General features: G+C 39.2%; 1 protein-coding gene across 1 annotated transcript in view; it reads left to right on the forward strand.

Moving 5' to 3' along the window:
• Positions 1–23,823, forward strand: part of B4GALT1 (beta-1,4-galactosyltransferase 1) — a 78,875-nt gene that overhangs the window by 38,366 nt on the left and 16,686 nt on the right. The window contains exon 2 of the mRNA XM_043975803.1: positions 14,109–14,344. Within this exon, the coding sequence (XP_043831738.1) occupies positions 14,109–14,344 (236 nt within the window). The remainder of the gene's footprint in view (positions 1–14,108; positions 14,345–23,823) is intronic.

Here is a 23,823-nt window from a genome sequence, read left to right on the forward strand (position 1 = left end):
TTTTTTGTTTGGTTGGGGTTTTTTTTGAGGCAGTCAGTGTTAAGTGACTTGCCCAGGGTCACATATCTAGTAACTGTCTGAGGCCAGATTTGAACTCAGGTCTTCCTGAATCCAGCGCCAGTACTTTATCCACTGTGCCACCTAGCCACCCCACAAAGGGATTTTTGAAGCTTGACAGAGGTGCTCTTGATACATTGTCAATTAAATTGATATTCAGGGGCAGCTAGGTGGCACAGTGGATAAAGTACCGGCCCTGGATTCAGGAGGACCTGAGTTCAAATCTGGCCTCAGACACTTGACACTTACTAGCTGTGTGACCCTGGGCAAGTCACTTAACCCTCATTGTCCCGCAAAACAAAACAAGACATTTAACCTCATTCTTGGAACATTCTAGGAATCTGCCCTCTATTTATAAAACTTAGGGAACCAGAAAGGAGAGGCAGGGTGGTGTAAATAGAAGGCTGGACTTGGAGCCTAGTTGATAATGCAGTGGACAGAGCTCTGGCCCTAGAGTCAGGAGGACCTGAGTTTGGATCCATCCTCAGACACTTAGTAGCTGTGTCACCCTGGGCAAATTACTTAACCCTGTTTGCCTCAGTTTCCTTATCTGTAAAAATGAGCTGAAGAAAGAAATGGCTAAACTACTCCAGTATTTTTGCCAAGAAAAACCCAAATGAGATCACAAAAAGTTAGACACTCCTGAACAACAACTAGAGTCAGGAAGACCTGGATTCAAATGCCACCTCATATATAAACCAGTTATGTGACCCTAGGCAAATCACTTCACTTAACTAATTATCTGTGCCTTGGTTTCTCCAGAGGAAGTCAAATCCAGTGGTCTCTGGTTTCCCTTCTGGTTCTAGATCTGGGATCCTAAAATCTCACTTGATTATAATCAAGCATGGGGAGCTCATTTAAAACACAATTAGGAGCAAACCAAGCCACCAAATAAAGACAGGTCATGCTTGTCAGAGTGTGGACGATGTAAGCCTGCCCTTAAATTACAAAGCTGACAGAGGAATATCACATCCGGTAGCCTAAAGATTCAGCTGGGGCAAAAATAACCATCCATTTAAGTGAAATCTATGCGAAAATAATTTTGAATCTCAAAATGGATGCAATTCTAGGAGGTTTTTTTTTTTTTGTCTTTGCAGATGGGTAGTTGTTGTTTTCAGGGCAATTCTTTATTAAACACCTGTTTGAGTGCAAGGGACTGTTCTTAGGGACGAGGATCCAAAGACAAAAAAACTCCATTCTCTGCCCTCAAGGAGCTCAGACTCTTAAGGAATCAGGAAAGGATCCCCTAGAAGACCCCTGAACTGAGATTTGAAGAAAGCTGAAAATTGGGTGGCAGAAATTGAGGAGGGTCCATATTCTTGGGCATGGGGCAAAGCAAACAGAACAATTTTGCTAGAATATAGAATCCTTGAAAGAAGCAGAATTGGGGGGGAGGGGCTGGTAGGTAGGCTGTGGAACCACATAAGGAAGGGCTTTAAATGATCAGGCTGAAGAATTTGTATCTTGACCTCCAGGCAGCCCCTGAAGTCCTTTAAGCAGTGGAGTAAGGCTGTCAGGCTTTTGCTTTTAAGGTTACTTCGGCATCCCTTAGAGAAGGGACAAAGTGGAGGAAACTGTTGAAGTAATTCTCATGAGAAAAGGAGATAAGGGATTGAGGTAGGGTGGGTGGCCTGGGAGTAGAGATGGATTATGGGAAAGGGGGTAGATTTCTATGGAGATGGAATTACATGCTTCTGCTGCTGACAGAATAGGAAAGATGAGGGCAAGTGAAGAACTGAGGTCTCCTAGGTTGGGAACCTGGGTGATTGGAAGGATGGCGATGCCCTCCTTAGAAGCTGGGGAATATCAAAGGGTATGGTTAAGGGAAAGATAATGGGCTCTGAGGTGGAGAACATGGTAGTCTGGACAAGGGTAAGAGGGACTGGTCAAAGGAATGAAAATTAGATGGATTTGAGGAGGAAAAGATTGGTAAGTAAAATTTAAAATGAATGAGAGCAGATAAATAGGCAGGGGGAAGTCATGCAAATTACAGATATGTGAGTATAGTACGATGTTTTAAGATTGTCTCAACTTCTGATTCATAGAATTACAGTTTTAGAATTAGAAGTATTTTACTCCCCTCCCTTCCTCCCTTCATTTTTATATTCCCTTATTTTTATGGTTGAGGAAAACCTAAAGCCTAGAAGATAGATAACAGTAGTTGTGATTGAAATTTGATTTGTCAGTCATAATTTCAAATTAGTCACTTTGAAAAATAACAGACCCACTTAATTTTTTTGTTCTAGTTCCCAGATGAGCAAAGATTTGAGAATAAGCAATCTTTTTGTTCAGGATAAAAAATCATCTAAAATAAGCTAAGTTTCATTTTAGGGGATGGAAGGGGTAGGGGCAATGGATAATCATTTATTAAACATCAACTAAATGCCCGCACTGTGCTAAGTACTTTTCATTTGACCCTCACAACAACCCTGGGAGGTAGTTGCTGTTTTCTATAATTTACAGTTTGAGGAAATGGAGGCAGACAAGTCAAGTCACTTGCCCAATGTCACACAGTTAGTTAATATCTGAGGCTGGATTTGAGCTTAGGTCTTCCTGACTCGAGGCCCAGTATTCTTGTCCACTGTGATGTGATACCTACTAGGAGTGGAAGAAAGAAGAGAGTCTTAGGGTTAACATAAAAGTCAGTATGTGGAAGGAGTAAGTTCTTTGGGGCACAGGAGAACTCGGAGGAGGGCAAGAACAAGAGTAATTTGGGGTGGGTTGACATGAGAGTAGAAAGGTAGTAGGTATGGTAAAGAGTGCTGGGTATGGATTAACGAGGAAGGTGACTTGAGTTGGGGTGAGGGGTGAAATGCCAACAGCATCACTCATAGTGGGCACTTTCTTACTCTTTGCTGAAGGGGGGGGAGTGTGGAAAACTAGGGATTCTTATTAGTTTCCATTTGTTTTCATTTAACTTCCCATTTTAGTTACTTGGAATTAAGAATGAGGATTTTACTGGGATTTTATTCAAAACATTTTTTTTAAGTCTGAGCTTAACAAGCACCAAATAACGCAAGCATTTCCATAGACATAGTAGAAGAGAAAAAGAGGATTGTATATGATCTTTATTACGTACAGCTTGCTTTTCTTTTTAAATACACAATAAAATCAGCGTGTAACTCTCAAAGCTCTGCTGCTTGTCTCTCATTGTTTCTGGCCTTTTCCCCTCTTCTATTCATTTTTTCAACATTTGGTTTTATAAGATTTTGAGTTCCAAATTTTTCTCCCTCCCTTCCCTCCCCCCTCCCCAAGACAGAAAACAATCTGATATAGGTTATATATGTACATTCACATAAAATATAACTTCTATCCATTTAAAAACATACTTCAGTGGACCCTCTTTTTTTTCCTCCTTTTCACTAGGATTTTATTGAAGCTGTGACTTCACTTATAGCATTGTCAAAAAGAAAAGGTGATTTTTCTACCTGCATTTTGAAGAGATTTTAATCATTAACATGGAGAAGGTCTGAAATGGTTACAAAGTTTGCTATTTTTAAGGTGGAAAGTTTTCAATAATCATTTTATCACATTTTTTCCCACGTACTCCACAGTAATGGTTTGGTGGAGTTGGTGGCCCTTTTGAATAGAGGTTTTAACAAAAGTGATAAAGGAAATTGGAACAAACAAAACCCTACCACAAAACAATATGAAGCAAAGGAAATTGGCACCAAAATTTGGTGGTGTTTTGCGGGTTTTTTTTTGTTTTAAGTTCAGTTTAGAAATTTTTTTTTTAAATCTTTGTCTTTTGTTTTTATATCATTCATTTCCGGATTTGCCCTCCCTTGTAACGAAGAAAAAAGTAAGGCTGACTCCATGGCTGGGTCTGACTATTAATGCAGTTAAAAAATATATTTTTTTTAATGGGTAGGCACATGGCCGGTCCATATGCCAGTTGGATTCCTGAAAATGGGGCTATGTTTAGCCTCTTCTTTAGAACTGAAGATCTAAAAGATGAATTAGTTTCAGGTATTTTGGGTATGCTTCAAAATGAAAAGTCCCCAAGAGTTTTTCTCTTCCTGTTTTCTTCACCAGAGTAAAACCTCTAAAAGTACAACCCCCACCCCTCTTTCCTTTGAGTAACAGATTTGAAATGGTTACTCCTGAGTTACTCTCCTTCATTGTGTCCTTTGGAATCACTTATTTTTAAAAAACCTTTCCTTCATTTAGACTTTTTCCTCTTGTAGACTTTCCATCTTTTGGCACTCACAAAGACCTGACATCCTCTGGATGGCACTGGCCCCCCGGTCATCCTCTCCAGTACTTTCTCTCCTACCTCCTTGGAGATGGGGTACTCCTTGCTCCCCAGATTAATTTTCAGATCTCCTTTCCCTGCAGTCATTCAACATAACTGTGATTTAGTCTGTTCCCACCCAATCCAGATCCCCGGGGCAGTTGGACATCAGCCCTTAAGATTTTTTTTCCCTCTCAGTTTCTGGCTCACACACTCCTTCTCTTGTACTACACTTCAATATACAATTGAGGTCCCCTCAAACGGTATCACCTCACAGAGTACTTTTGGGGCCCTACCTTAGGCTAACTAAGGACCATGAGGGATAGTGAATTAGCTTGCTCAATTGCTTTGTAGAGGAGATTTTTACCCTAACTTTATTATTATTATGAACTTGAAAGATATCAACCAATATGACCATTTCCACACTCACACACACACTCACACACTCACAAAGTAGGAAAAAGGATTGAACGTGAGACCAGGAGTCTCTACAGTAGCCAACATTTACATAGTGCTTACTATGTGGCAGCCACTGTGCGATGTGATCTTCACTACAATCCTATGAGGAGACAAACGCTCTTATTATCTCCATTTTATAGTGAAGGTAGAGGTGGTGACTTGTTCTTCAGCTTCTGTGATCTCCTTCACCACAGCTACACATAAAAATGGTCTCATATTTTTTTTTCTTTTTTTTTTGGTGAGGCAATTGGGGTTAAGTGACTTGCCCAGAGTCACACAGCTAGTAAGTTGGCAAGTATCTGAGGCCAGATTTGAACTCAGGTCCTCCTGACTCCTGGGCCGGTGCTAAGAATGGTTTTATCTTAGATCTTGATTTTACCTACCAGTGTTTACTCCAGAGTCAAAAACTGTGCCCCAGTTTCTTCATCTGAAAACAGGGACAATACTTGTGGGTTATAGAGGGGATCAAATAAAAAACATGTAAACTGCTTTGTAAAAGTTAATAAAAATGGGGCAGCTAGATGGCGCAGTGGATAGAGCACCTGCCCTGGATTTAGGAGGACCTGAGTTCAAATCCAGCCTCGGACACTTAACACTTACTAGCTGTGAGACCCTGGGCAAGTCACTTAACCCCAATTGCCCAAGCAAAACAAACAAAAAACAACCCCCCCCCAAAAAAAAACAACAAAAAACCCAAACAAACAAAGTTAATAAAAATGTTTCTATTTTTTGGTAGTTGGAAGGATAAATGCATGGAAGCATAAGGGATCCAGGATGGTGAGTTGCATCAAATTCTGTGATATTCCAGAGCTCAATTTTTTAAAGAAACGGTCTTGAATGTGAATAGAAGCTTTGGTTCTTGTGACTTTCTACCCAAAGTTGACACAGTGCAGGATTGACACCAAAAAAAGGTAAAAAACCAAAATAATTTTTAAAAAATCAAATATTGAAAATAATTACTTTCAGGGACAGCTAGGTGGTGCAGTGAATAAAGCATTGGCCCTGAATTCAGGAGGACCTGAGTTCAAATCCGGCCTCAGACACTTGATACTTACTAGCTGTGTGTCCCTGGGCAAGTCATTTTACCCTCATTGCCCTGAAAAAAAAAAAGGAAGAAGAAGAAAATAATTACTTTCAAAGCTGCTAAATATATGATTCATTATCTTCAATGCTTGCTATTATACAGGCTTAGGCAGTTCTTTTTGAGTATAGCTTGGAAGAAATCAGGAAACAGCAGAAACTGAATTATTTCACAATTATACTCATAAAAACCAGCTAATTCTTAAAATCCCATAGGCAATATAATCCACAGACTCTATGGCCAGTAGGGAACAGTAACATCATGCTCCAAGAAGTGAAGTTTTTCAGATAATAAACAAGCCAATGTATTGTTGAGGTCTTATTCACAACTTCTACTTAAAGTACTTGGTTGGTTGGTTTTTTTTTTTTTTTTGGTTTTTAATTTTTTAATGTTTTTTTTTTTTGCACTTGTTTTTAAAAAAAAAAAAACAAGTTTATCATATGGAGATAACAGTACCACCATAAGCAGGCTATATTTAATTGTAAAAAAGTTGTTTTCCCATAACTGGAAGTGAATTTTATGTTTAAAAGGCACAGGATATTAGTTGCATCAAATTCTGATGAGGTTTTTGAATCCTCGAATGTTAAATGTATATTTAGTTATCCACCCATTTATTTATTCATTCATTCATTTATTTTTGTGGAGCAATGAGGTAGTGACTTGCCCAGGGTCACACAGCTAGTAAGTGTCAAGGGTCTGAGGCTGGATATGAACTCAGGTCTTCCTCACTCCAAGCCCAGCACCCTATCCATTGAGCCACCAGCTGCCTTTACTGACACACAGTAGACACTTAACCTAAGCATTGGAAGAGAATTCAAAAGAGGTCATCCAGTCCAACCTACAGCTGAGTAGAACTCCCTCTAGATTTTGGTTAAGAGAATGACATGGAAGGTTGCAGAAGCCACAGCGGTCCCTAGACCATACATACTTTTAGAACAGCTGTTCCCAATCAGTTGGAAGGAACCTTAGAAGCCATCAAGACATTCGAAGGCCAGCAGATGACACAGAAAAAGTTTAGAAACTCAGAAATGCATAAACTATATGTATAGTATATTATCAATATATTTTTGTCATTTAATACCATAAATATATACAATTTCTTTTTCAAAGTTAAAATATGACCAAATACTTAACCCAAATCTTACAATAAGGTATTGTAAATGCCCCCCAAAAGAAAAAGAAAAAAAATCAGACTTCTTCTCTGGTACAAAGAGAGGGCCAAAAAAATTTTATGAGCATTTTCCAGATCTAAGGGGCACTGTGTACTAACCCCCTTCGATGTGGAAGGGGTAACTGCAGTTAACAGAACAAAGGAAACAAAGAAAATTCTGAGTTGGACAGCTCAAGAAGACAACTCAAAAGAACTCCCTAACAATTTCAACTGGAACCATTCTTGAAAGTCATCCACAATCCTTATCAGATCATTGGCCTCTTCTTTATTCTCATCCTCCTTGACCTTGACCTCCTTCATCTCTCTCTGCTGCATTTGGCACTGCTGACTATGGTCTCCTAACTGGGTTTTCAGCTTTCTCCTCAAATCTATCTGATTGCTCCTTTTCGAGTTTCTTCTTAGAGGTAGCCCACGGATCTGTTTGGGGTCCTGTTTTCTTTTTCTCACCTGGTGAACTCATGTGAGACACATAGATTCAATTACCATCTCTGTGCAGATGACTCAGATCTAGACATCCTGCCTTAAGCTCTTTCCTGGGATCCAGTCATGCATAACCAACTGTTTAATTGGCCATTTTGAATAGTATGTCCTAGAGGCATCTGAACACAACACGTTCAAAATAGAACTCATTATCTTTCACCCCAAATCCCCTCTTTCTTCCCCACTTTCCCATTATTATAGAACAAAGTAGAAGTAACCCACGTTTGCAACTCAGGCATGAATCCCTAACTCTTCACTTACCCTCACCCTACATATCCAATTAATTAGTAGTCAAACCTTGTCACTTCCTTCTCCATGAGATCCCTTGCTTATACATCATTTCATCTCCATTCACACATCTGCCACCCATATCGCCCTGGTCTGGACTATTGTAATCACTTCCTATGAGGTCTCCCCGACTCTAGTCTATCCTTCAAATAGCCATATAAATAATTCTCCTAAAATCTAGGTGTATTGTGACTTTCATTGTTTGGTCATTTTCAGTCATGTCCAACTCTTCATGACTCCTTTTGGGGTTTTCTTGGCAAAGATACTGGAGTGGTCTGTCATCTCCTTTTTTGGCTCATTTTACAGATGAGGAAACTGAGTCAAACAGGGTTATATGACTTCCCCAAGTGTACATAGCTATGAAATGTCTGAGACTGGATTTGAACTCACAAAGATGTTGAATCTTCCTAACTCAGGCCTGACACTCTATCCACTGTGCCACCTCTTCCCCATCTCCAGCTCCTCCAAAATCCAGTGGCTTCCTATTGTTTATATTGTTAAATATAAGTTCTTTATAACACAGCTCCTTCCTACTTCCCAGTCTTCTTATATATATTCCCATTCCTTACTTTGTAGACTAGTCATATTGGCCTAACAAGAGAGGTTCCACCTACTCCATCTCCAAATGGTTACACTGGCTGTTCTCCATTCAGGGAATGCATTTCTTTCTCACTTAACAACTATTGAGTCCCTGCTTTTCTTTAAGGCTTGGCCCACATTCACATGTCATGTTAACCTTCATGATACCCCCACCCTTAGTTATTCTGCTTTTCCTTTCATAACCGTGGTGACTGTGTCTTGGGACTGAAAAGAAAAATGAAGTTAAAATCTTTAAAATATATAAATAAATGTGCAAAAAAGGGTGTAAAGAATAAATAATGTTGGCTAGCTGACAGAGCCAAGCGGGGTGGGGAGGGAGTTTGAGAACAAGAATACCAAAAATCTCAGCCCCTCAAGGGTGACAGACTCCCTAGTATCCTTCTAAGGAAATAATCTTTGCCCTCTGGGACCTTAGAGTCTAATGTGAGTAGGGAGACTGAGCTAAGAAAGGGTATTACATTTCCTAAAAAATGCAAGTCAACCAGCAGTACAATGGAAAGAGAACCAGGCCTGGAGTCAGGGAGACCCAAGTTCAAATCCACTTATTAACCTTTGATCTGGGCAAGTCACTTCACCCCTGCCTTGGTTTCCTCCTCTGTAAAACGGGGGCAATAACAGCACCTACCTTGTCACAGGATTGTTGTGAAGATCATTTAACAGAGTGCCTGGCATAGAGTGAGCTCTATATAAATGTTAGCTATTATAGAGATTCATGGTCTCATGTGCAGTTTTCTTTTTCTATTTCTTTGTGCGAATGAGAAATGGTCATGTTGCTTGATGTTTTTCAAATTCATAATAATAAAGTGGGAGGGGCAGCTAGGTGGCGCAGTGGATAGAGCACTGGCCCTGGAGTCAGGAAGACCTGAGTTCAAATCCAGCCTCAGACACTTAACACTTACTGGCTGTGTGACCCTGGGCAAGTCACTTAACCCCAATTGCCTCACTTAAAAAAAAAAAAAAGAGTTAATACTAACCCTCCTGAAACCTTTGAACATATTTCCTGGAATTAAGATTAGCTATTAAAGCCACAACCATGGATTGACTCAGTAGTCTGTTAATGACCTCTTATCCTGAGTGCCCTTAGAGTTTTTAATCAAATCCTTGATTTCCTTACTTCATTGATGATTGGTTGAGGGCAAATGAGGATAAATGGAGCTTGTGACCTTGGAGAGAAATAGAAAGTAGAAGGTAAAATGAGGAGGGAGGTGGTCGAAAGAAGCCAAGATTGGCAGTGAAGAGGTGAAGGGGAAAGGGAATGGCCTGGGAAGGAAGTAGACAGATGAGGACATAGAAAAGAAAAATAGGAATTATTAATTGATAAGTTCAGTTTTTATCTAAGGCCCAGTTTAGTTTGTAACTTTTACTTTTAAATGCTATAGAAAAAGTGCGTTTTGACACTGACATAGGACAGTACTTCTTCTGTTTCCCTGAGTAGTTGCAGTTTTAGTTTTGTATTGTATATTATGGTACATAATAATATATACTTCAGCTGGTGGGATAGAGAGTGGGTAAATCATGAGTCTACATCCTTCCAGATCTTTAGGACAGAACTTTGAAATGTGACTTTCCTCTTTGCCCTCCCCTCCCTTCCCCTCCACACACATACCCATGGACATTAGAATGAGAGAGGGCATTTGTGATCAAGGACCACACTCTCATTCCATACCATCTGTCAGTTTCTTGTTACTGTAAGTCATGCTGTGAAAGAAAGAAAACAGAACCAAAAAAAAAAAACCCAAGAAAAATAAAGTGAAGAAAAAGTATCTTCAAAATCTGCATTAAGGCTCCACCAGCTCTTTCTCTCGAGATGGACAGCGCCTTTCATCATAAGTCCTTCAGAATTGTCCCAGATCATTGTATTGCTGAGAATAGCTAAATTATTCACAGTAGATTGTCATATAATATTGCTGTGATTGTGTACAGTATTCTCCTGGTTTTGTTCATTTCACTTTGCGTCAGTTAATGTAAACTTTTCCAGGTTTTTCTGAGAGTATCCTGCTCTTATAATAGCACAATAGTGATAATCTTTTATTTGCTCCAAGTTTCATGTACAGTCCTTTTTTTCTATTCTACTAGGCATATGGAAATACTTATTTTATTTGGTGTTAAAATTCAGAATGAAAACAGCACACGCAAAAAGAAACCGAAGGTACTTGCTCCAAATATATTGTTGGAGCTGTAGATTTGATCAGACTAGATACAAAGAATGCCCTGAAGGAATTGGGATATTTGAGTGTTAGCCATGGTGCTGTCACTAACTTGCTGCTTGTTCTTAGAAGAATCATTTAACATCATCTGTAAAAAGAGGGGCTTAGACACGGTAACTCTACTGTCTTTTCTCTGTGCTTCCATTTTCATGCTCTGTGCTCCTGGAATCTCTGACTCCAAATACTTATCTACCTGGTTGTCTTGTTGATATTTCAAACTCAGCACATCTGAAAAATAAAACCGTTTTTCCTCCCAAGCCAGCTCCTGTTCTCAAATTTCCCCATTTCTTTCCATTGATGGTGTTTTATGGTTTACAAAGCCCTTTTCTCACAACAATCTCATAGAGGTAGGTGCTGTGAGTTAGTCTCATTAGTATTTTATAGCTGAGGATACTGGGACTCAGAGATTAACAGCTTTTTCCCACAGTTATATAGCTAGTAAAAGGTGAGGTTGGGGCTTGAATCCAGGTATTTTAGATTAGGAAACTTCATATTGGAGTCCTACCTTTTCTCCATCCCTTACATTTTATCTGTCACATCCTATTCATTCTTCCTTTGAAATGATCTTTTTTTTCCCCCTCTTTCCTCTTCATTCCCACTTCCATATCTATAGTCTTTGGTTCCTGGAGGTCTTATTCAATGAAACAAACACTTTTAAAGTTTCTACCATCTGCACAGCACTGGACCAGGTGCTTGGCAGGATGAGGAAGTAGAGCAGGTGATTCAAGGCTTAGTCCCTGGGGATTAGGGGGTAAGAGGGACATAAACAACCCTTGTAGAAATAGGACATGACAACTCCCTCTGCAGGTGCTGGATGGAGCCCCTTCCTCCTCAGCAGCCACTGCTACTAAAAGACCCAGAAAAGAACGTTTTTACCACCAAAATCTTTGACCCTGTCAAACCAAACCATTTTATTGATGGAAATGACATTAAAGAAAATAGGTTAACTCTGCTTTGCCACTGCATCCTAAGGGTCATTAATGAGGCCTTTCCATCCAACTTATGGTTGAAATCTCTTATTTTCTCTCCCCATTAGACTATGAGTTCCTTGAGATCAGGGACTGTCTTGCATTTCCAGCTTAGTACTTAATGTTTTTTTGTTCATTCATAAACACAAACAGCTGTAACATGCAATGTATGGTGCTTTGGAGAATTACACAATAAAATACCATGAAGGTTGTTATTATTGTAGGGATTAATCTTAAGGCTAGATTGGAGTGAGCAGAATGGAAGTGAGAAGACCTGCCTGGGAAATTATTTCATTAGTCCAGATATATATCACCATTTTACCTGATTTCAGTTTTCATTTTCCGTCATCAATTATGCATTTCTTTAATAGAAAAATCTTCTTGAAAGACCACTTTTATTTTCTCTTATTGTTATATCCAGATTCCTTATTTTGGCATTCAAATTTTTAAAAATAATATTTTATTTCCCCCCCCCATTATATGTTGACATTTAAAAATAATAATTTGAGTTCCAAAGTCTATCCCTCTCTCCCTTGGCATTTGATTTTTTTTTTTCTAATTACATGTAATTAGGAAGATAGTATGGCAGAAACCAGGCATAGACCAAGATCTTACACGATATACCAAAATAAGGTCAAAATGGGAACAAGATTTAGACATAAAGGGAGATACCATAGATAAATTAGTTTACCTCTCAGATCTATGGAGAGGAAAACAATTTATGTCCAAGAGATAGAGAATATTATGAAATGCAAGATGGAAGACTTTGATTACATTAAAGTAAAAAGTTTTTGTACAAACAGAAGCAATGCAGCCAAAATTTTGGGGGGGCAGCTAGGTGGCACAGTGGATAGAGCACTGGCCCTGGATTCAGGAGTACCTGAGTTCAAATCTGGCCTCAGACACTTAACACTTACTAGCTGTGTGATCCTGGGCAAGTAACTTAACCCCAATTGCCTCACCAAAAAGGAAGAAAGAAAGAAAGAAAGAAAGAAAGAAAGAAAGAAAGAAAGAAAGAAAGAAAGAAAGAAAGAAAGAAAGAAAGAAAGAAAGAAAGAGTCTTTCAAATTGTCTTGGATCTTTGTATTGCTGAGAATAACTAAGTCATTCACAATTTATCATCGTACAGTATTGCTATTACTGTATACAATGCCCCTGGTTCTGCTTATTTCAATGCATCAATTCATGTAAGTCTTTCCAGGTTTTCCCAAAAGCTTCCTGTTCATCATTTCTTAGAACACAATAGTAATTCTGTCACAATCATGCCACAATTTATTTAACCATTACCCAATTGGTGGGCATCCCCTCAATTTCCAATTCTTTGCCACTACTAAAAGAGCTGCTATAAATATTTGTGTACATTTAGGTCCTTTAATTTTTACTTTAATCCCTTTGGGATACAGACCTAGTAGTGGTATTGCTGGGTAAAAGGGAATGCACACATTTATAGCCCTTCGGGCATAGTTCCAAATGGCTCTCCAGATGTTGGATCAGTTCACAACTCCACTAAAAATGCATTAGTGTCTTTAATCATTAGTAATTTAGAGCATTTAAAAAATATCATTATAGATAGATAGCTTTGGTTTCTTCATCTGAAAATTGCCTGTTCATATCCTTTGATCATTTATCAATTGGGGAATGGCTTGTATTCTTATGTTCTGTTTTGTCATTTAAGGCCCTCTATACCCTGGTCCACATATGTATGCACATGCTCACATAGATATGCTCACATAGACATCTTTCAATATGTCACTTTGTCTTATTCCATAATATAAACGATTTGATGAAACCAGTAGAATGTGAGGTCCTCAAGGACAGGGATTCCTTTTATTTTTATCTTTGTATCATCAGCTCCTATCACAGTGTCTTCTACATAGTGGGTCCTTAAGAAGGAAAAGGAGGGAAGGAAGAAAACATCTATTAAGTGCTTACTGTTTTCTTAGCTGGGAAAACAGTAAATATTTGTTGAGTTAAGCTTAAGTTGAACTCAATCTCTCTCTTTCCTGGCCTCCATGTTCAACATACTGTTCTTTTTTTGTTCCATAATGTTCACTTCCCCTCTTCTCACCCTGTCCAGGAAGCCTTTTCTCCTATATTCCAGATGATACCAATTTCCTATCCTCCAGACAGTCCATGGCATTTATTGCCTCATATGCTTGACAGGTTATTATATTTAATCGAACACTTGCCAAACGTCTTACTTGTTCCAGGTTTCATGTACAGTCCTTTTTCTCATGGTTAATGAATACAACCAGCCTTCATTCTCCAGTATACTTAAAAGAGTAGACTATTCCAAAGGTTTTTGTCTCCAACCCCCAGATCCAAATATCAAATACACTTTCAGGTGTAGAATAGTTTCATGGTGTGCCTTTGTTGAACTGAACAAAGATGAAGGGGAGAGAATTGCCACCCATGTCTTGACATTGATCATTTGGAGTATATTTCAAATAAGCTGGGGAAAAGAATGCATTTTTATTTGAATGGTGCTAGTAAATATTTCATAAATGAACCCATGCCATTCTTCAATCTGCTAATAGGTTCTGTCTTTGTTACATTTTTTCAGTTGGTCCATTAAATGTGGAATTTGTGCGCCCCGTGAATCTGGAAAGCATACAGAAGGAAAACCCTAAATTGAGGAAAGGAGGCCGATTTTCCCCAGAGGACTGTACAGCGCTTCAAAAAGTGGCTGTTATTATCCCCTTCAGGAACCGGGAGGAACATCTACGTTATTGGCTCTATTACCTCCATCCCTTCCTTCAGCGTCAGCAACTAGATTATGGGATATATGTCATAAATCAGGTAAGAGAGAAAAGATGTTATTGGCTGCTGCTTCAAGGAGATTAAAAGTGCAATAAGGTATTTACCAAATTAATTGGGAAAGGAGCTTTGATACTCTTAGTGTTGCAGAAAAAAGAGTGGGTAAAGAGGAGGAAATTCATAAATTGGAAGCAGAAATGCAAACCCACATTCACTGAACTGTTTTTCTATTCAAAAGTGGCTTTTACTTCTTTAACCATTTTAGCCTAGCTCATTCATTTTCTTGTTTAGGATCACAGAGCTTGTAGGTGGAAGGGACCTTTGAAATTGTTTAATCAGAGATTGAACTTTGTAGAGGAGGAAGGTTAAGGCCTAGAAAAGGGAAACTGTCAATTGCCCAACTGCACACAGAGCTGGAACCAGGTCATCTTTTTTGGGGGTTGCAGGGCAATGAGGGTTAAGTGACTTGCCCAGGGTCACACAGCTAGTAAGTGTTAAGTGTCTGAGGTTGAATTTGAACCAGACTTAGTTACTTTGAATTTAGACTTTAGTACTAAAGTTAAGTGATAATAAAGGGGAAATGTATTTCTTGTATTTGTAAGCTATCCTGGAATTTAGATTTAATGTCAGAAGCACTCTTAATATCTTTGGGGAATTTATTTGTCACAGGCCGATGAATGGGTTGAAATTTATATCCATTAAATGGATGGAAAAAATAAATTTTAATGTTGAATATCTCTCCCATATGGGTGACATTAAGCATTATTCCTGCTTGTGATATTAATGCTTAAGAGAAAACTCACCTTTTGCTTTTTACCCTCTCATAATTCATTTGACTTAGAGGAAAAGGTTGATCATGAAGACATTTATTTATAAATGGTTGCTTATTTCTTGTCTCTTGGTGGATGAATGTAATTTTCTTTTTAGTTTATTTATGCTTGATTTTTTTCTTTATATAAATTACTAGTAAGTTGTGACCTAACTCAGTGCAGTCATAGGTCTGATCTCTGCCTGTATGCCATTTTCATTGGAATTTCTTAGAAACAACAGAAATGTTCTTTTTAAGATGTATTGGCCACCATTTTCTTTTGAACTTATAGCATCTTAGTGCCATTTTATAGTGTAAAAGCCTTAATCAAAACCAGTGAATATCAACAAAGTTATCAAGACACAAGTAGACAAATACATATGGCTGAGTGACTTCAGTTGAGCTTCTGTTATATACATGCATTGCACTAAGTTCTTCTGTGGGGTATTTATAATCCAACCTCCAAGATAAGACATTGAGACAAAAAATAATTTGCTGGGTCACCTAGTTATGGTATCGCTTAACCTCCCTATATATACTCCAGTTTCCTTATTTGTAAAAGTAAAAGGATTGAACTATAGACTGTGTAAAGTCTCTCTAACTCTGAAGTTTTATAATTTTATCAAAATCACACCCCAAGTTAGTATATGATGGAATCGAATAATAGATTGGGCAAGTTCAGAAATGGAAGATGTCAGTGTAGCTTTGGATGGTTAAGAAAGGCCTCAGCCTGACATTATAGAGTAATGAAAGAATGAAGTGAGAGGGGTAGCTGGGGGGGGGGGGAGGCAGGGAAGAGAACTGAGGGGGGATGGGGTAGGTGGTAGAGAAACGCCTGTGCCAGGCAGAGGAGTTAGACTTTGTGCATCAGGCAGTAGGGAGCCATGTAAAGTTGTTTTTTGGTTGGTTGGTTGGTTTTTGCTGGGCGATGAGGGTTAAGTGACTTGCCCGAGGTCACACAGTAAGTGTCAAGTGTCTGAGGCCAGATTTGAACTCAGGTCCTCCTGAATCCAGGGCCAGTACTTTATCTACTGCACCACCTAGCTGCCCCCAATATAAGGTTTTTGAGAAAGGAAGTAACATGATGAAAATTTAGGACAATCAGTTTTGTGGTAGTATGTAAAAGGACTTGGTAGGAGGAAATAGACTGGAGGCAGAGGAAAGAACTCAAAGGTTCTTGATACAGTTTACATAAGAGGTGTTAGGCCCCTGATCTAAAGTAATTATCTAATTAGAAGAGTCTGAAAAAAGTGGAAGAATCAAAAACTTGATGAATACATAATGGGGGACAGAGATTTTTAGGCCCAAAAGTTTAAGAATAGATTACTGGGAGAATAAATGGATTGAATAAATTGGGAGAGGCCACTTGACATGATGGTTAGAAGATGGAGTCAGGAAAGTCCTGGGTTCAAATCCTACTTCTCATACAAGCTGTGTGACAACTGGAAAGCCCCTAAAAATCTTTGAGCCCCAATTTCCTTGTCTCTAAAAAGAGGAGAATAACACTTAGTACCTAATCTCAGAGTTTTCTGATGTGTCACTCAGTACCTGGCTGAAGTATTATTAAAATATCAGCAGTGATAACCATAGTGGTTTTATTGATAAAACTAGATGAATTAGAAGGGAAACTACCTTTGAAGGGAATATGATTTTTTTTTTCAGTTTGAGCAGATAGTGAAACATCCACTTTTGTTACAGATGCCTGTTGGGAGATAGGCATCCTAGTTATAAACATTCAATAACACCAAAGTCCATCAGGTGTATAGAAGAGTTTCTAATTTGTAAATTGTGGGTGTCCTTTAAGTTTCCTTTGACCACTAAAATGATATTCTTTAATCAATTGTAGCATCTTTGACATTTGTGCATAATATTTTAAATTAAATATCATGGGCTATTAGCTCTTATTAAGGGTATCGCTTCTCAACCTCCCTAATTCTGTCTGTGGATCCATCAGTTTCCCAGTGTCTGAGGTTAGAAACCATGGCACTCTTAGCTTTTTCCCCTCATCAGCTACATTCAGCTTGTTACCAATTGCTACAGATTGTTCTATCAAAATGTCTCTCTTAAATTTTTATTCCCTCCTCTCTGTTTCTAACTGCCACCACTTTCTTTAGGGTCTTGTTACCTCTCACCGGATAACTGCAAAAGCCTTCTCAGCCTAAAGATTCCTGCTTCCTCCAGAGTGTCCAGAATACCATTGTCAGATTAATCTATTTTCCTAAAACACCATCTGTATCATGTTACTGATTTGCCCAAACATCTACTCTGGCTCCCTACTGCTTGTAGCAAGTGTTCTCAAGGTGTGGTCTGGGGGCCCGCAAGAATCCTTTCAGAGGGCCTATAAGGTCAAAACTATTTTCATAATAATAAGATATTTAGATTTCTGATGCAGCAAACAATGATAGATATAACCCACATAAAAACTCTTAGGGGAGGAGGGATCCTTAGTAATTTAAAAAAAAATTTTTTTTATTTGTTAAATATTTTCCAGTTACATTTTGATCCTCAGTAATTTTGAACAGCTAGGTCATAGGATAGAGCGCCCAGCCTGGAATCAGGAAGACCTGAGTCTAATCTGGCCTCAGACACTTTCTAGCTGTGTGGTCCTTGGCAAGTCACTTCACTCTGTTTGCTTCAGTTCTTCATCTGTAAAATGAGTTGGAGAAGGAAATGATAGAGCACTCCAGTTTCTCTGCCAAGAAAATCCAAAGTGGTGTTATGAAGAGCGATATGTGCCTGAAATGACTTAACAACAACAACAACAAAATTTTAAGAGTTGGCGGGGGAGGGGGGAGCCTGAGACCAATAAAACTTCTATACAACTTAAGATGTTTAAAAAAAAAAAAAGGATGTAAGGCATGAATAAGGTACTCTGAGAGGAGCTACTTTAGGAGGGAAACTACTTCTGGTTGAGTCGATTAAGCATTGTTTAATAAGGGAGGTAGTAATTGACTTGTGCCTGGAAGATGGGGAGGAAATCCAAGCCCAGGGTCAGCAGTAACAGTGGTGTGGAGGGAAGAAAACATAGATTATTCTAGGATGGTGAGTTGGTTGCTCTACACTCCAATTTTGTCCGAGTGTAGACTAGCTTAGGGCAGACATGATGGAGGAGACAGGGCTAAAAAAGATATATTGGGAGTCCAGCTGTGGAGGATACAGAATGCCAGGCCAAGGAGAATTGGGACTATGATTTGGGGGACAATGGAAAGTTAGGTTTTATTAGTAAAGTTGATATGACAGCCATGCAAGGTGCCCTAGAGAGAAACTGCAGGTGAAGGAGACTAGTTAGGGGACTGCTGCAATAGCCTGGATGAGAGCTAATGAACGCCTGAACTTTAATAGTGGAGGTGGGAATAATAGCAGCTGGTATTCTATTCACTGATAGCTTAATGTTTACAACTCACTTTAAATACACTTTCTCATTTAGGCTTTACGGTGATTACATGTATTGTGTGTTTGTTGTACCTCTCCCCCTCTCCTCCCCCCCTCCCCCATTTTACAGATAAGGAAACTGAGACTAAGAGAAATTAAGTGACTTGCTCAGCATTGTACAGCTACTAAGTATCAGAGATGGCATTTGAACAGGTCTCTCCTGGCTCCCAGACCAGTGCTCTTTCCACTATACCACACAGCCTTCCATTGACACAGATGGTGAGGAAGGAGTGAAGGATAGACATTGTAGAGATGCAATGAACCAAACTTGGTGACTGACTGGATGGTGGGGGACCAGAGAGAAGTCAAAAGATTACTTTATTTTCCCCCCACCCCCAGTGTCTAGCATGGTGCCTCATGCACAATAGGTGTACTTTCTTGGACAGAAATTATCTTGACAAATAATGCTCATCACCTCCCCAGTTAGAAGGAAGCTAAGAATTCATACAAGGCAATCCATATTTGACGAAGAACACCATCTTCTGCTGGATCATTCTGCTCCAGATTTGTATCTGTCCTTTTAATCAGCGTTAAAATATACAGTTTAGCCGTTTAATTTTTCTTTGTGTTATGGTCTGTCTTAAGCACTTGTCCAGGATGCCGGGGACCATGCTTTACATAGTCATCCCTTCCACGTTGTGATTTTCCCCATTGAGGTTTCCATGTATTGTGGATCAGCATAAAAAATTAAATGGGAATTTTGGGGGAGTTTTGCAGAAGCCACAGATGACATATAAAGGCCAGCCAACGACACAGAAAATTCAGAAATTCATAAAAGACATGTATAGTATTGTATAATACCAACCCAAAGTTTACAATAAGGTACTGTAAACACCCCATAAAAGAGAAAGAAAAAATTCAGACTTCTCTGGTATAAAGGTAAGGTCAGAGAAAATTTTACCTGGATTTTCCAGATTGTGCGGAGCCTCGCCCCGGCCCCCAAGATATGGAAGGGATGACTGTAGTACATTCAGTATTTTCCAACAAATCTGAGCCTACTCTGAGCACCTGGTAGGAGCTAGGTGAAAGTGTGGGGGGCGGCTAGGTGGCGCAGTGGATAAAGCACCGGCCCTGGATTCAGAAGTACCTGAGTTCAAATCCGGCCTCAGACACTTGACACTTACTAGCTGTGTGACCCTGGGCAAGTCACTTAACCCCCATTGCCCTGCCCAAAAAAAAAAAAGAAAGAAAGTGTGGGAATCGATTTTTCCCTTCTAAAGAAACATAGAGCCTAGATGATACCCTAAAATGTTTGAAATTTTTAAAAATAAAATGTTATTGATATCTTTTGTTTTTTATACCACCAGAATTTCTCCAAACATCCTTCCCTCTCTCCCCCATCAGCCCTTGCCAGAGCCATCTCATATAATAAATAATATTTTTAAAGGAAAAAGAGGAAGAAAAAAAAATCAGCAAAACTAATGAATACATTTTTTAAAATCTGAATATAAGCAATGTTCTATACTGGACACACCCATCCCATGCACACACACACACACACACACACACACACACACACACACACAGGAATGGGGTGAGGCTGCCTTCTCATCTCTTCTTTGGAGTCATGTTTGTTTTTTGTAATTTTGCAACACTGCACATTTTTTTTGTTACTGTTATCTTAAAGTTATACAGTATTTCTTAATCTCATTCTTAATCCTTATTTCAAGCAGTTGCTCTATTTGAGGTTACTGTGTTTTTTGTTTTAATCAAAAACCTGTCCTAGAATGTAAGAAAGTAAAATACAACTTTATTAATAAGTTCATATTGTTCAGTGCTTTGGATTTAAACATCAAAAAGGTAAGGTATGTATTGTTGTGTTTGGAAGAACACTGGGAAAGGGGTGGGAGGAAAAACAGGTTAATAGCGCAGTTCTGGGCTAATTCCTTTCCACCCCCATGATTGGACATTTTATTGTTTTTGTTTTGTTTTTTTAACTTGACCCTATGATTTCATTGGTGAAGGAAATTCCCAGTTCAGGAATCTCTTTGTACCAGTGCAGATTGGTAACCCTTCCACCACTTAGAATGCTAGATGCCCAGGGCATCAAGAGGTTAAGTGAGTTTTTCTTGTGAATACTAGTCCTTTGTCAGAGGCTGGATTTGAACTTTGCTCTTCCTGACTCTGAAGCCACTCTCTATTCATGATTCCACATTGCCACACCAATCCAGGTTTGTGATACAGAACTCTTCGTTCATTAACTTTAGAAATATCCTTACCTCCTTGGATTTTTCTGAGAAGTTTTTTGTCTTGTTTTCATTTTTTTTTTTCCGATTTTGCCTTTTCACCAGTACTTGTCTAGCCGGGGAAGTAACTTTTCCTTCAGAAATAAGGGACAGCCTTCATGAAGACAAGATAAAGTCACTTGATAAGTTTTGGCTAAACCTGTAAGCTGTTGGTTGGTTGGTATTCCCCCTCCCCTTTCTCCCTGTCCACTTTTTCCCACCTCCCATTTCCCCTAGCTGTCTTCATGGTACTTGATATTTCTTTTGGGAAGGTGTTTCCACTCTTAACAGTGACCTTTCTCAGATACCACCCTTGATGATATACGTTCAGCAGATACTATGAATTAAAACAGGTCGTGAGCTATGCTTATTTACAAACTTGGTCATTCAAAGTAATCTCTGTTTCCCCCTTGGGTTAGATGCTCCCTTCCACCTTGGGCCCACCTCAGATCTTCCTACAGATGGCCTGATACTGTTTCCAGTACCATTTGTTGTTGTTTCTAAGGAACCCTCAGGTTTCCCATCTCTTAAGCAGAGAGAGGCGACCAATTATTTCCCAATCGTTTTCCCCCCATCCCTAACACAGACACTGTTGTGTGATAAAGACGTGTAGAAAGGAAGAAGAGAATCATTATTTTTTTCAGACTTCTCTTCCGGGAGAAGGCCAGCCTTCTTCTTTAGTGCCCTAGAAGTGGCAGGCAGTTGACATAGATAACAGATCAAAAAGCGAATGAACGGGGCAGCTAGGTGGCACAGTGGATAGAGCACAGGCCCTGGAGTCAGGAGTACCTGAGTTCAAATATGGCCTCAGACACTTAACACTTACTAGCTGTGTGACCCTGGGCAAGTCACTTAACCCCCATTGCCTCACTAAAAAAAAAAAAAGAAAGAAAGAAAAAAAAATCAAATGAATATGACACAAATATGCTTTTGTATCTCAGCCACCAAGTCCCTATGTCCTAAGCAGTCTTTAATATTTGCTCTGATTTCTTAGTGGAAACATGTCCCTTTACTTACAGACCCAAAGAAAATGCTTCCCTAGAGATTTTGTTCTTCTGACAAAAACTTATGTTTGCTGTCCATTCTACTAACCTAACCTAACTAAAATAAGTGGTTTGTTTTGGGTTTTTTTTTCTTCCCCTCTTATCCCCAACCTAGTAAGGATTATTTGAAATGTGTTTTCTATTTTGACAGAGATTCGATAGGAAAGCACCTTATTTCTTTGCTGTCTTGACAATTTTTTCTTGTCTCTCTCTCTCCTTGCATCTGCCCTTCCTCTTTGTGTTTTCCCCCCTTCCTTTTAGCGGGGGAATGTTGCTTTTACTTGTTAATCCTGTCTGTGTAGCAAAGCAAACCTGAAGAAAGAGTTACTGTGTGTGAACTGGTTCTTACTCTCCACCCACGTTCTCTCCTGTCCTCTCCATCTCCTAGAAAGAAGGTGTGCCTGGTCCTTGCTGCTGCTGCTGCTGCTCCTGCCCTGGTAATGTCCACAAACGTTTTTCTTTAAAGAGCAAAGAACATTAATTTTTTTTAATTAATTTTTTTATTTTTTTGGGCAGGGCAATGAGGGTTAAGTGACTTGCCCAGGGTCACACAGCTAGTAAGTGTCAAGTGTCTGAGGTTGGATTTGAACTCAGGTCCTCCTGAATCCAGGGCTGATGCTCTATCCACTGTGCCACCTAGCTGCCCCCAAGAACATTAAGTCATACCATTAAATCATCCTCATTTGTTACTGAAATTTAGAAAGCACAGGAACATTTAGCATATGCTGAATTATGTCCAGGAAGGTTATTTAGATACAATGGCTGATTAGAAAAGGGACATGATAGAATCAGAACACATACCTAGATTCCTCATAATATGAGTGGAAATCTATTTCCAAAGCAATTTTTTCCCTCTCTTGCATCCTGCTTATATAGCTTTGCCAAAAAATTTAATTCACGTTATGTTGGCATGCTAATATCAAGTCATTTGGCTTCCCTATTAATTCATGTTATGTTGGCATGCTAATATCAAGTCATTTGGCTTCCCTGGACCCGTTTCCTTGCCTATAAAATGGGTGGTTTGGGCTAGATGGCCTAGGAAGTCCCTTCTAGATCTCAATCTGAAGTCTTAAGAACCTGGCTTAGTGACCCTTCATGTTAGTAAGCAGAAGCATTCTTTCTTTCTTTTTCTTTTCTTTTCTTTTCTGTTTTGTTTTTGTTTTTGTTTTTTTTGGCAGGGAAATGATGGTTAAGTGATTTTTTTTGTGTGGGGGGAGGAAATGGGGGTTAAGTGACTTGCCCAGGGTCACACAGCTAGTAAGTGTCAAGTGTCTGAGGCTAGATTTGAACTCAGGTACTCCTGAATCCAGGGCCAGTGCTCTATCCACTGCGCCACCTAGCTGCCCAAGGGTTAAGTGATTTGCCCAGGGTCACATAGCATAAAAACATTCTTTTTTTTTTAATAATTTAATTTGTTTTGTTTTGTGGGGCAATGGGGGTTAAGTGACTTGCCCAGGGTCAAACAGCTAGTAAGTGTCAAGTGTCTGAGGCCGGATTTGAACTCAGGTCCTCCTGAATCCAGGGCTGGTGCTTTATCCACTGCACCACCTAACTGCCCCATAGAAACATTCTTAATAAACCAACATTAATCTCGAAGCTTTAAAAATAGGACTGGCTTTATGGTCTCTTATCAGTATACCCCAACTCTGCCTCATCTTCCTCTCTCTCGTCACTTATTTCCTTGTCCAACAATTTGCTTAATTGTGTTTGTTCCTGGCACATGATCAGCACCTAATAAAATTTATATTTACAAGTATATAAGTTTATATTTATAGCTACAAGCATACATTATGTAGCTACAGACAGATTTGAGTTGTATGGAGAATGCAGATTTTTTTACTCTGGTGAGGTACTGCTTTAAGAAAATGTTTAATGACTGCACTCAGAGAACTGGGTTCTTTATTCTCCTACCAATTTCTTACCCATTGGCCTTGGAGCTTAGTTTTCTACAGTGAAAGCTGCTTCTGCTAATGGGTGAGTTAGGAGAGATATTTGGCTATATTCCTTCCCTCT

Source organism: Dromiciops gliroides, chromosome 1 (genome assembly GCF_019393635.1).
Source record: "Dromiciops gliroides isolate mDroGli1 chromosome 1, mDroGli1.pri, whole genome shotgun sequence".
In the NCBI taxonomy this organism is placed as follows: domain Eukaryota; kingdom Metazoa; phylum Chordata; class Mammalia; order Microbiotheria; family Microbiotheriidae; genus Dromiciops; species Dromiciops gliroides.